This window comes from Tursiops truncatus, chromosome 4 (assembly GCF_011762595.2).
Source record: "Tursiops truncatus isolate mTurTru1 chromosome 4, mTurTru1.mat.Y, whole genome shotgun sequence".
Lineage (NCBI taxonomy): Eukaryota > Metazoa > Chordata > Mammalia > Artiodactyla > Delphinidae > Tursiops > Tursiops truncatus.
Genome location: NC_047037.1, coordinates 78,332,133 through 78,346,663, shown reverse-complemented (window position 1 = coordinate 78,346,663; position 14,531 = coordinate 78,332,133). Strand labels below are relative to the sequence as shown.

Genomic DNA, 14,531 nt, shown 5'->3' with positions numbered 1-14,531 from the left:
GATAACTCAGAAAGGACAGAGGTAATTTTCTCCTTTACACGTCCTAGAATAGACTTTTGCCATCAAACATCAAATTTCAACCTGGAGCTGTTATGACTGAATCATAAGCCCCTTAAAATTATCATTTATAAATGGTCATATATACCACATCAAGGCCTATGGTTGATTCTCATAGCATCAGCTTTCAACAATTCCACTGTATTAAACAGCCAACCAGAGCAATGTAAGAATGCCTATGAGCAATGATAATTAATCTAAGTAGAATGCAGAACAAGTACTGTGCCTGTTTCAAACAGCTACTCCTCCCAAGTTTTCATTGTGATAAATGTACAATACAGACGACACTGTTCTCTGGTCATACCCAAAATACACAAGCATCCAATGCTAAAAACTGATACACCATGAACATTCCTGAAGAGCAACCCTAATATATAAAATTATTTGCAATTTGTAAGCCTTAAATACAGGACTAAAAGTGAGACAATGCCATGGATTTGTTGACTAGTTAACTATGCTAATTAATCAAGTTAATTAAGAAAAGAACTTAAGTCTACTGAAGTGCTCATGTGCAGTACATAATTCATAAGAAACAAAAACATCCTTTCCTTAGCCACAGCAGAGCCAGCATTCAATACATTTCAGCTGCACTAATTAAAAGGCTTATGGAGATTTCCTGAGCTCTAATACACATAAGGAATATCATATGTGTATTGATATCAGCATTTAACTATGAAATGAAATTTCTCCCTCTAATCTCATTTACTGATAAAATAGTACTATACTATAGAAGTGTGAATTACCAAATGTCCACTTATCCAATTTAATCTTTCATTGTTCATAAAATGGTGACTATAGTCAGCTTGATCTTCCTAAGAATATAATATTTTCTTTTCATCCACACCTCCTTATCTTAAGGGATATTCCCCTAAACTACAGCAATTCCTAACTTAAGCGACACCTAAGCAGATCTAAATCCTCCTTCAAAAGTACCCACCCTCATTCCCCCTAGCCCTTCTATCACCCTTAAAGGAGGCTTCCTTTTCCCCTCCACCACCCATGCTGGAACTCTTCCCTATAATACCTATAGTATGTGAAACAACTTTGAATACCAATAGTACATAATCAAGTATATGGTTATATATATTATTCAATACTTGCTTCAACTGAGTCAGTTATATCATCTCTAAGTTTTTCAAAGAGGAGGACTATATATTTTAGTTCTTTTGCATCCTTTATGGTAGCCAGCACAGCACTGATTACACAGGAGATAAGTGTTTTAAAGAACAAATGATTAAGTCAGAAGCAGATTTTTGCCTTCTTTTTCAATCCACCCTCAACCTTATCCTCTGCTCCCCACAAGTGATCTTGAAACTTATGTCTTAGCATTCTTTCTTTTTTATATTATTCTTCCCACATATGGACTAGCCACACTAGTAGCTGGATTTTAATGTGCAATAGTTTCCAAAGAAATAGCGGTAAAGCCAGTATAAACAGAAAAGTGAGGAGGTCTATTCACATAGGAAAATAGGTGATGTAGGTAGAAAATTCAGTAGAGAACGTAGTATATTTATGAGATAATTGATAATGTACTAGTTGAGGTCAGCATGCAGATGGGGTTGAGTAATAATATACAATTGATTACCTAAGCAATAGAACAAAACAGACAAGTGGCAGACTTAGGAACCAATAGAAATCCCCAACACAGTTTTATGCTTTCTGGAATACATGTGAGCAAAACAAGGCAGACAGACCAGAAAAGGTAGAGTGGACTTGCAAAAAAAAAAAGTTTGACAGCAATTTTTGTTTTGCGCTAAGACCCTCTGAAGACATTTTTGGTAACATGTGAAACTGTAGTTAGAACAGGTAAGTTTACCAAGTGAAAAATCTTGTACTCAAAGGCTCAGGGAATAAAAACCAACATTATGAAGAAAAGTCTTTTAAAAAATATTATAGTGGGGCTTTTTGGTTTAGCTTTAAGCATAGAGAATAATACATATAATAAGCAGTTCATCTGGTCTGAGTCCTTGATGGCTGAAATGACCTCAATTTTCTGCTTACTCTATTAGCTAGCTGGAAACACTAGTATTCATTCATTTCACAGCATGTGGACTGTGTTCTAAGAAATCAAGTATGTAAGGATTGATTTTTGCAGATAAGGCTTTCTAGGATACTTAACCAATGATCCAAGGTCCTCACATACCCTAAAGACAATCAAGTATTAAGTAAACTTAATACTTAATATTAAGTTTTGGCATACATACTCATGTATGCCAAAAACTCAGCAACAAACATTTTGAGGGAATATTCATTTTATTACTACCATTACAAAAGAGAAATTAGAAACTGCTACAATACATACGGTATGAATTGACAGCTACTACAGGAGTTATGTGGTGGGAATAATCATGTAGAATTTGGATAATTAGAAAATGTTTCACGGGAGAAGTGAGATTTGAGGTCTTAACAGAAGGTCAAGACTTGGTAAGCAGAGAAAAAAAGAGTGTTCACTAGGAAGCGGTAGAAACGAATGTGGCTTCTCTGGGGGATCATTAGGAGAACAGTTTGATTAGACCAAAAAAATTCAGCATGACTGCATGATCCCTTCAAAGTGAGGACAACACTGTCATATGTAGCTAACATATTAAACAGCAATAGGTCAACAGAAAGAGACCAAGGCCCTTGGGATTCTAATCTACTTCCTTCTACTAACCAGATACATCATTTATGAATTTCATTACTCTGAAAGAATATACAGATATCTGTGTTATCTAACTGACCTCACAGGATTACTTATTACTGGGATAAAGGGGAATACTTGTTTTAACTTTAAACAAAACGTTACTCAAAATTGGGAAGAAATTTATATAACTGTTACAATGTAACCTTATCAGAAACCCTTAATCTACCTCAACTAAACACTAAGCTTTTAAATTCATTGTTTAACTGTATGCATTTAAGGGTGAAGGAGTTGGAGCACTTGGGAAAGACTGGGTTTAATGGACTAGATGCCTCAGAAAAAGTTAAGAGCAGGACAAAGAACTAAATCTCTTGTTTTTCTGGAAAGAAAAAGCAGAAATGATTAGGAGCAGAGTGACTGGATAATCTGTCACCCAAACTAGGACAGTGAAGAGTGTGAAGGAACGTGGCATTAATAATTTCACTGGACAAGCATAAATTGGGACACATGATAACTCTTGTCTTTATGTGTATAGTATGTCAAATTTTCCTAAAGGCAATGAGGAATCAGAAAAATTTTAAATAGAAGTGACAGTATCACATGTGCTTTTAAGAAAGCTGACTTTGACAGCAATGAGGATGTGAAAGCTATGAAGGAGGGAACTTAGGATGTAGGAGGTTGTTTTAACAATTCTATGATACGATGATGGGCTAAACTAAAGTCAGGGCAGTGGAGATAGAGAGGACAAATCACAGAACTACACTGGAGGTACAATCTTTACATTTACTCTGAACTAAAATGAAATAATCCTTTATATGCATACTTTGTTTTCAAAAGAATTTGGAGAAAAGACACAACAGCTAATTGCTATCTTACCAAAACAAAACAAAACAAAAAAGACAAAAACAAAAAAAATTTTAAGCACAAGGAATGGGAGAAGTGCTTAAACTAGATCATTACTTCATACCTAAAAGAACTGTCATTTGACCAAATCTCCATGTACCAAATGCAGAATATTTCAGCTTCTTCTCTTCTTCCAACCAATCACCATCTCTGTTTAATTCTCAATTTATTTTTTTTTCAATTTACTTTTATTATCACTTCCTTTTGCTTCCCATCTGGCTTTTATTCTTTTAAGTATACACCATACACCAGTGGGGAGGTATTTATCCTCCCCACCCTCACTCTCAATATTGGTCCCTGTTTCAAAACATTAGAACATATTTCCTTTCCAACTTAAGCCTCAAATGCTTATCCAATGAATTAGGTTGTTATGGCTATTAAGTAATAGGCAAGGCCATCTTATTGGATTTCTAAATTCTCAAGATTCCTGCTATATATCACACTAGGATTATTTCATTGTTTTGTTCTTCTGTTTGTTATCTTTCTTACACATCTTAATACCTTCACCTCAATGTTTCCATGGTAGACATTTTCTCCCTTGATCTTTTTGTCTGCCTACATTTTTTGAGAACAAGAGCTCCCAGATCTGGGGATATAGTTGTACTACACTGCCACATAGGAAAGGAGGGTTTACATGCTCACAGCTTCAGGAAATGGGGCTAAAGTGGGTTTTAACAGAAGACCTCAATAAAGGCAAAGCAGGTTTTGTTTCCAGACTCCCGTTTACCTGCCCTCCAAAGGCAAAAAGCTCTTCTCTTTAGAGAACATTTTGTATGTTTTAAAAAAATAACTCCATTGACTGCCTAGCATAAGAAAGCATTTCTCAAGTTGGTGTTCACTATCACAAGGCAGGGGAGAGGGGACTGAGTTCCCTCTAGAAATTTAAAATTTTTTATTATTATGTTGATAATAATCTACTTTTTTTTTTTTTTTTGGTGGTACGTGGGCCTCTCACTGTTGTGGCCTCTCCCGTTGCGGAGCACAGGCTCCGGATGCGCAGGCTCAGTGGCCATGGCTCACGGGCCCAGCTGCTCCGCGGCATGTGGGATCTTCCCAGACCGGGCCACGAACCCGTGTCCCATGCATTGGCAGGCAGACTCTCAACCACTGCGCAACCAGGGAAGCTCCAATTATAATCTACTTTTAAAAATCAATATATTCTGGATCACCTGAATGACAGAGTAGTGCCATGGAATTTCTATGTCTGAATTTGGTTTTGTGTTTACACCCACAATAACAGCAACCTAATGGTGTGCACTATTAAGAAATTAATATATGTGTACTATTACATAATAAATGCATTTGTACCAAGTGAGAACCCAATTATGTTACATATATGAATGAAGAGTTCACAAGAGTTTGAAGAGACAAAATAGGTAGGAGAATTGAGTTATTATTCTACACATGGTACAGGAATGGAAGCCTAAATAAAACAAACAAGTAAAAGGGCTTTGTATAGATTATTCAGGTTTGAAAAGCATTAGTGTAAGATATAGAAACATCAGGAATCCACAAAGGCAAAAGAAGATGTAAAGCATGCAAATTCACCACAAATCTTCAATTGCCTGCATGGTAATTATAATAAATCATTCCCCACATACCATCCCGGCTAATACTTGAAGAGATATAATCCAGGGGAAAAAAATGCAGAATATGACACACACTAATACTGGTGTCAGTCTTGACTAAAAAAAAAAAAATTGAGGACAAGGACTACTAAATAAGATCTCATGACCTCGTTTCAACATTATATTGGTCAGAAACTCTATACATGTGATGAATACTAAGATTAGATTCAACCAAAAAGAATTTTACTTTTCTTTCTTCCTAAAAATAACATGCTTATTAAATAAAATATGGAAATATAGAAATGCAGAACAAAGAAAATAAAATCACCTACACTCTTCTTACCCTAACTACTAATTGCTTTTTGTTTCTCTTTAACATGGTTGAAATCACTTGTTACAAACACTTTAACTTGGAGTAACTTTGCTGGATTCAAACTGTAACTCAGCTTCTAAATCCAAACAGGCCACCTAGGATTCTCTGAGTTTAGAATAAGTGAGAGACACTAAATATCTTCTGAACCAGATTCAAAATAAACTTGAAGTACAAAGACCAAAGAATGATTTACCTCAGAATATTTAGTGTTTATTGTAAACTTAAAAAGAGGGTGGGGGAGAGGGCAACATCTTAGTGAAAGCTACAACCTATAGCTCTGGCACTAAAATATTACTGAGGTCTTTGATTCTAAATAATAAATAATTAGTAATAAGAGGATTTTCTGAAGTGAAGAGAGGTGAAGAGAAGCGAAGAGAAGTGAAGATAGTGATTAACTCGAAGGAAAGTAACTTGAATCATAATACAACTTATAGAAAGAGACCTACTTTTAATCTAAAATTGTAAATTATTTTACCTAGCCCTAAATTACTTCACCTCTTATTATAAAAGATCTATAACCAATTAAATGAACATGATCAAAACATGTTATATATATAAATTTTTAAATATACAAAGTCTCTGCTTGAAATACATATTAAAAAGCTGAAAACTTCCAACCCACAAAATATATAATGAAATGTAAGTAAATTGGGAAGGGCGATGCATGCATAGCACGTAACTAGAAGTTTAAAAGACCAGGCATTAAACACACACACACACACACACACACACACACACACACACACACACACACACACACACACACACACACACACACACACACACACACACACACACACACACACACACACACACGGGAAGCAGCTTAATCCTGGCTTTGTCACAGCCACCTATGGAATCTTTGATAAGTCATTTGACATGTTTAGCCAGAGTTTCAGAATCTATAAAATGAGAGATTCACTCTAGCTATAAACCCTGTTGAGATTTTTTTCTTTTCCCTCTGCATACAATCTCACAAATCAAACTGACATGAAAACAACTTCGTAATAAAATCTCTCTAGAATCATCTCAATTAAGTATCAAAGCAAAAAATAAAGTCTTCTCATAAATTAGTACTTATGGCTCTTAGAATTGGCTCCGTCTAAATGTTGCGGTTAGGCTTTTCCAATGGCTAGTGACACGCTGTTGACATATTAATTGCTTTCAATGTATACTACTAGTATGATCAAATCTTCATTTTATTCCTGCTCCCAAAACACCAATAGGAAAGTAAACAAAAGAACACAAAATATCATCTATAATATGGTCTATATATTAACAGTTAAAAAAATAAAAATATATAAAATGTATATTTTCATATGCTATATGATACTGAACTAATAATAAACACTTCTAACTATGTAAAGAAATTACTTCTGAATTTTAAGTAGTCAAAATTTATATATAAGATCCTGCTCCTAATGAAATTCTTTATTTGAATGCTATGTATATGTATTGTCCTGATCCTACAAACAAAAACCCAGGCTGAAAACTTTCTATAGGAAGTCAGTGGGGATGAAACTATATGGTCAATGAAACACTGAAGTACAGCTATCTAATTATCTTTACGTGCAGAAGTGCTATTGTACTTTGTACTCTGGCAGCCATCTAGTCTCGAAATAGTTTACTTTAAGAACAAAGAGAAATCCAACTTCTAGTTAACTACTGGTTAATGTGCTTTTTAAAAAACTCTTTTGACTCACCTTAGTCCAAGGATGTGCCTTAATTTGAGGGAATTTGAATTCTGTGTAGTTTGGGTTCATTTCTCTAATTTGCTCCCTTGTTGGTGTCCCCAGGACCTAGATAAAGAAAGCAAGTTATTGCCGTATTTTTCTATGTACTTACAAATATAGTCTTTATGTCTTAATGTACTGGTTTTACTGGAAAAAGGAATCCCAAAGTTATAAAATACACAGCTCATTAAATAGAGCAGACTTTATAAAAAGACTTTAATTTCTAACTGACTACAGAACCCATGCTAGACTACCGTATACGGACATTTATGATAATAGTAATGTTAAATCAGGCTTGTAAAAGAAAGATCACTCAAAAATATTCAAGTAAAAATCCTTGTTCTGTCTAGAAAAACAATCTATTGCAATGATGGCATCTGAAATGAGAGTATCTTTTATTCATTTAGTAAAGTAAGCCAAAGGTTTTATTATTAATAAACTGTTGATATTTAGGAGGATCTTAGTCAAACATGGTCATCAATAATTCCATTCAATCACTGAATATTAAGTGAGTGTCTCTGTGTACTAGGAACTACACTATGGTATATGAAGGATACAAAGAACAAGAGATTTCCTGCTATGATAAACTTACTTATTCGTGTGTGGAAAAAAGTATAACTATAATACAAGATGAAAATATATCAAGTACTTCATTGCCTCCAGAGCTGTATTAGGCACCAGACAAAGGAAAGTATATGGACCTGAGTGCACAAAGTAGATGATGGGAAGAAACACTAAATACTAAAATGAGCACTTTGAAGAAAGATGACATTTATTGCCCATCTTTATAACTCTAGGGCCTGATATAAAACAAGTTTGTTAAAATAAAATGTTAAGCCATTTACAATTCAAGGATAGTTGTGCAGGAGGAGTAGAATGTAATGATAAGTACTTGATTTGTGGCGAATAATCACGGCAAAGTAAGAATTTCAGGATTTTGTTTCTACTTCTGTAGACTTCATTAAAACTTGCAGAACTTAATCAAAATTTTAAAAGTTTTATTCTTCAAAAGACACTCTTAAGAAAACAAAAGGTAAGCTAGACTGAGAGAAAACATTTGCAAAACATATTTCAAAGGACTTGTATCTCGAATGTACAAGGACTCTTATAATTCAAAAACAGAAAGACAACACAATAAAAATGGGCAAAAGATATGACCAGATACTTCACAGAAGACACAGAGATGGCAAATAAGCACATTAAACGACGCTCAATATCACTGATCATTAGGGAAATGCTAATTAAAACTACAAGATACTACCTACTAAGGCGGCTAAAATTAAAAGGACTACGTATACAAAGTCTTGTTGAGAATGTAGAGCAAGTGAAACTCTCATCCAGTGCTGGTGGAATTGTAAAAAAGTTATACTCATCATTCCCTCTCCTAGGTAGTTACCCAAGATAATTAAAAGCATATGTCCATACAAAGACTTGTACACTAATGTGCATAGCAGCTTTCTTGCCACTGCCAGAAAGTGGATATAACTCAAATGTCCACAACACGGTGAATGAACAAATAGTGGTATATTAATACAATGCAATACTACTCAGTAATAATAATAAGAATAAAAACATGGATGAATAATTATACTGAGCAAAAGCAGATGAAAAAAGTACCTACTGTATAATTTAATTCATATGGAATTCTAGAACATTTTCTGCCTACAGTGACAGAAAGAAGATCCATGGTTATGAGGAGCTGGAGGCAAATATTACAAAGAGGTACTAGGACATTTTTAGAGGTGACAAATATTTATAAACTTCCTTTCCTTCTTGTAGTAGAATTCCAGCTTTACAGAGAGAAGCAAGGTGTATTGAGAAGGGAAATCTCTGATCTTTGTAGTTGTAACTATCAGATATTTAAAAGTCAGGAGCTATCCATACTTAAAATATGAAAAATAAAAGTTTTTATTTTTAAATAATAAAGCAAGCACTTATATTCTAAATTAGACCCTTGATGAAGGGTGTACATGTATAACATGTACTGGGAAAAAGGGAAAAGAGTGAAAAAGAAGGGAGAGTGAACTTATCGATAATTCTACTTCCTAAATGCAACTCCACTGGATTTTTTTAAGTTCTAAAGAAAAACAACAGCAATGACTTGAAAAAACATGAGTATTTAAAATGCATACCTCCAGGGACTCCCCTTGTGGTCCAGTGGTAAAGAATCCACCTCCCAATGGAGGGGACGCAGGTTCGATCCCTGGTCAGGGAACTAGGATCCCACATGCCACGGGGCAACTAAGCCCACGTGCCACAAACTACTGCAGAGCTCACGTACTCTGGAGCCCAAGTGCCACAACTAGAGAGAAGCCCACGTGCCACAACAAAAGATCCCACATGCCACAACAAAGATCCCGTGTGCCACAACTAAGACCCAATGCAGTCAAATAAATAAATAATTTTAAAAAAATGAAATGCATACCTTTAATGATTTTACAACCCACTAATTCCACTTTAAGGCATATACTCTAACCTAGAGAATCTCTTTATATATATATACACATATATATATAGTCTGTAATATATATATATGTAGTCTGTAAGATATATATGTAATCTGTAATAATATAATATTGCAGGCAAAAACAAAAATCCAAAAGTAGAATAAATAAATTGTGGTATAGTCATACGATGATATACTAACTAGCAATGACAATAAATGAACTAGAGCTACACATACCTCATGGATGAATCTCATGCAGTGGTGAGTTTTCACTCAATAATGAATACATATAGTGTAACTGCCTTATATAAAGTTTAAAAACAGGTAACACTAAACTATATTTTAGTTTACATAGTAAAACTAAATCAAAAGCATGGGAATATTCATTAGAAAAATCAAGTATAGATTATTTAGCTTACTAGAAAGGATGTAGGAGGAGGGACTGTGAGTGGGATGGGCATTAAGTAGTTCTTCTAATTCTAATTCTTAATATGAGTGGTACTTACATGGATATCCACTTTATTATTATGCTTTAAACTTAATATATTTTTGCATTATGATACATTTCACAATAAACAAAATGACACTTAAGAAATGCCCACTGTCAAATCAGTGAGTATTTTTTGCGCAGTCTCCCTGTATTTATTCAATACTTTGTTAACACAAGGCACGGTCCTAACTCCCTACAAGCTGGTAAGAATGCCAAAAGAAATGAGCGTTGTATGCTACCCACTAGTAAATACATTTTTTTACTGTATGAACACAGATCACATGAACTTACCAGCCATTTGGCTGACTGTCCCATATTTACACACTGTATAATTAAAAGGCAGGATGCTCCTTGAAGTTTCAATTCTTATGTTTTTTATTATAGCCTATGAATATTCCCAGGGGAAATCTGTGAAATATACACTAAAACAGCTGAGAAACTTATGACATGTACAAAAGGTTTGCTTAACATACAAATTTTAATAATTTATTTTATGTGAAAGCAAGAAGATATACTATATGTGTGCATATGTATAGTCACTCTCATATTCTCCCTAAATCCACTAGTCCAGGGATTAGTGTCTCACAGCCACTTAGATCTAAACATTTATCCAAAATTTTATACATGAAAAATTTCAAACATGAGAAAGTTGCACCTTTTCTTAAACAGTGAAAATGCCCTCGTCTATACCATCTCGATTCTATGATTAATATTTTACTATATTTGTTTCATCACATTTCCACCCCTCAATCCATATATCGATCCACCTTATTTTTTGATACATTTGAAAGTCAGTTGCAGACACCAGTACATGTCAGCATACATATAATTAACTAAGGTTCAATATTTCTGGCATTTTCATCTAAGCATTTTTTACATACCTAGAATTCTCCTTCGATATGCACCAGGTGCATGGATGTGGGAAAAAATCTTTTATCACAATGGGAAATAACCTGCTTTGATGAATAGTTATGATATAAAAAAGATTCTTAATTACACTTTTGATTAGTGGTCAGTTTAACTGTGTTCTTTGCCTTCAAAATGTGGATATTTGTGACTTTTAAGAAACTTAATTACTAACTAGTAAATGCAATCATTGACATATTCACTATCAATTATTTAAAAGCAATTAAGCAAATGAACTAGCATGTTACCACAAAGTGGCAATAGAGATCTCCTTACTCCTTTGTTACTGCCACATGACCTTGAATCACTAAGGCCATTAGATGGGGAAAGCGAAATTCCAATGTCACAGTCTGTTCTACGTTTAATTTCTCTTGCCAAATATTCAACTACTATAATAATTTTTCTATTCTTTTTCTCCTCACTTTTAAATCTTGAAAGCATATTCTCCCCAGGCTGGCTAACAGAGATGAAAAGTAGATGGGAGATCCACTAGTCCAGGGATTAGCAAACTTTTTTTAAAGGGCCAGAGAGTAAATACCTTAGGCTTTGTGGGCCATACAGCCTCTGTCACTAGTCAGCTCTACTACTGTAGCACAAAGCAGCCATAAATAAATAGGCAGCAGACTTAATTTGGTCCCTGGGCCCTAGTTGCTGACCTCTAATCTAGTCTAAACATTTTTAGAGATGAGAAAAACTGAAGCCCAGAAAGAACAACTTTTCAGAGGTCAGAACTAATCAGAAGCAGAGCTAGAACATAATTTAAATCTTGGGACTTCCCTGGTGGTCCAGTGGTTAAGACTCCATATTCCCAATGCAGGGTTCAATCCCTGGTCAGGGAACTAGATCCCTCATGCCGCAACTAAAGATCCTGTGTGCCGCAAATAAGACCTGGCGCAGCCAAATAAATAAATAAATATTAAACAAACAAACAAACATAAGAAAGACAAATCTTAAAAAAAAATATTTAAATCTCATCAGTGGCAAACCAATTTTAGGAGATGGTATGAAAGATTCTGTTTATTGACTTGGTTGGAGGACAAACTATTTCAGCTTTTAATGTTGGTAGTTGTGAAAAATTTTGATGCTATTAAGCATGAAGGAATAGAGCTGGAGGAGAAAACAGTATTTAAGATATTCAAGAAGAACCTGGAGGAGTTCTCCACCAAGTGGTGGATATAAGTATATCATTTAGAAGTGAGCTTGAGGATGGAAAAACAGCTTTGGTAGTACCTGATGCACAGACGCTAGGTGGTTGTGAGAGTAAGAGGCAAAGCAGGTTGAAGAAGAAGAGTGCTAAAGATGGGGACTCAAAAGACACAAATATATGGAAAAAGGGAAATTTAAAAAGGTTGAGACAGAAGCCTAAGAGATTGGAACAGGTCCTACAGACGATGATACCATGGAGGACAAGGAAAGTGAACATTTATTTAAAGGACTGAGAGGTGGGTATCTGACAAAACGAGCCCAGGTAAAACAAAGCCCAAAAGGTGTTCACTGATGCTGGCCATGAAGACTTCCTTTCTGACCTTGGTGAGGTTAGTCGTGAGAAGAGCAAGCAGACTATAATCTGAAATGAGCAAGTAAAGACAGCATACATAAGTTCTCCTTTTAAAAGGTACATCAGTGAGGGAAGTGGGAGAACAAAAAGAAGAAATGTTTACCGAGTAACCAGTATTAAGAGCTCTGTGCTAGGTATATTAATTTTCTTTTCTCGTTTAAACTTTACAGATACTCTATTACCCCATTTCACACTTAAGAGAAACCTACGGTTCACTGAGGTAAACAGACTTCTCAGAGTTACAGTCTGCCAATAGTAAATATGGGATTCAATGCACGTGTAGTTGACTCCCTAAAATGGTCTACCTAATATTAAGGGCAGGAACAAGAAAAGGTTTCTGAAAAATAATTTAAAGGGACTTCCCTGTGGCACAGTGGTTAAGAATCCGTCTGCCAATGCAGGGGACATGGGTTGGATCCCTGGTCCGGGAAGATCCCACGTGCCGTGGAGCAACTAAGCCCAAGCGTCACAACTACTGAGCCTGTGCTCTAGAGCCCACAGGCCACAACTACTGAAGTCCACGTGCCTAGAGCCCGTGCTCCACAACAAGAGAAGCCACCACGATGAAAAGCACTCCCATCGCAACAAAGAGTAGCCCCTGCTCGCCGTAACTAGAGAAAGCCCACGTGCAGCAACAAAGACCCAACACAGCCAAAATTAAATAAATAAATTTATTTTAAAAGTAATAATAATTTTAAAAAATCACTTTCTTAAACTCCATTGGTTATACTATAATATAAAACCTGAATTCTTTGGAGTCATGTGGAATATATTTAGATTTTATAAGATCACAAGGCTATAGTTAAAAGTTAAACAAAAAAGTTGGGCTTTTCTTGACAACTTAAAAAAAAACATGATTTAAATAAAATCTACCTATATCATTGTAAAATCTAACTATATCAATTTAATAAAAGGAATATCTTGAACTGTTTATGGATTATAGATCTTAGGCAACAGAAGAATAATATGAATAAATACAGGCATCTATTTGGCTAAACAAGATCAAAAAGTGTAACAAATCTCAAACTTATTTTATAAAGTTTTGTAAAAATTCTTTTAATAATTGAGCAATCTTGATAAGTCACTTTCAGGCTCCTTTAGCTGTAGATTTTCACTGTAAATCCCATGCTTACTCATGCTTAAGCATATCTGCAATACCAAACATATAAGTTTAGTACCTTGTATGTAAGTGATTGTTTCACACATGTAGAATTTAGATTGGAATGTTAAATGATGGGCAAGTCCCATGGATTATAAGTGATTCTATTGCTCAGAATTTTTAATCTCAAGGCCTAAGTTACAGAAACCATTGTTATGGAATTGCTTTGGGTATAAATATTGTGCACACCTAGCAGGGAGCCATAACTACCTTAAGGTGGTCTAATGTAAACTAAAAGCCTTATATAACATAGTACAATTCTGCATAACCTGGCATCAGTATAGTTCAATAAATTTGGAATGTCATGCAAAGGCTTGCATTATTTAAAAAAAAAATTATCATGGACTTCTCCTTCTAGTCATTATTAAGTAACTGATACTAGAATTGCTCTCTAGAGTAAATAACTAGAAAACTAACTCTAAAAAAGTTTAGTTTTTTGGGCTTCCCTGGTGGTGCAGTGGTTGAGAGTCTGCCTGCCGATGCAGGGGACACGGGTTCGTGCCCCGGTCCAGGAAAATCCCACATGCCGCAGAGTGGCTGGGCCCGTGAGCCATGGCCGCTGAGCCTGCGCGTCCGGAGCCTGTGCTCTGCAATGGGAGAGGCCACAACGGTGAGAGGCCCGCGTAACGCAAAAACAAACAAACAACAAAAAAAAAGACAAAATACTCTTTAAAGAAAAAGGTAAATATGATCCAAAAAGAAGAGGGGGGGAAAAAAC

General features: G+C 35.2%; 1 protein-coding gene across 8 annotated transcripts in view; it reads right to left on the bottom strand.

Moving 5' to 3' along the window:
- GSK3B (glycogen synthase kinase 3 beta) overlaps positions 1–14,531 on the bottom strand; it is a 201,165-nt gene that overhangs the window by 39,386 nt on the left and 147,248 nt on the right. For all 8 annotated transcript variants that reach the window (XM_019922438.3, XM_019922437.3, XM_019922442.3 and 5 more), the window contains one exon: positions 7,225–7,320. In XM_019922438.3, coding sequence (XP_019777997.1) covers positions 7,225–7,320 — 96 coding nt within the window. The remainder of the gene's footprint in view (positions 1–7,224; positions 7,321–14,531) is intronic.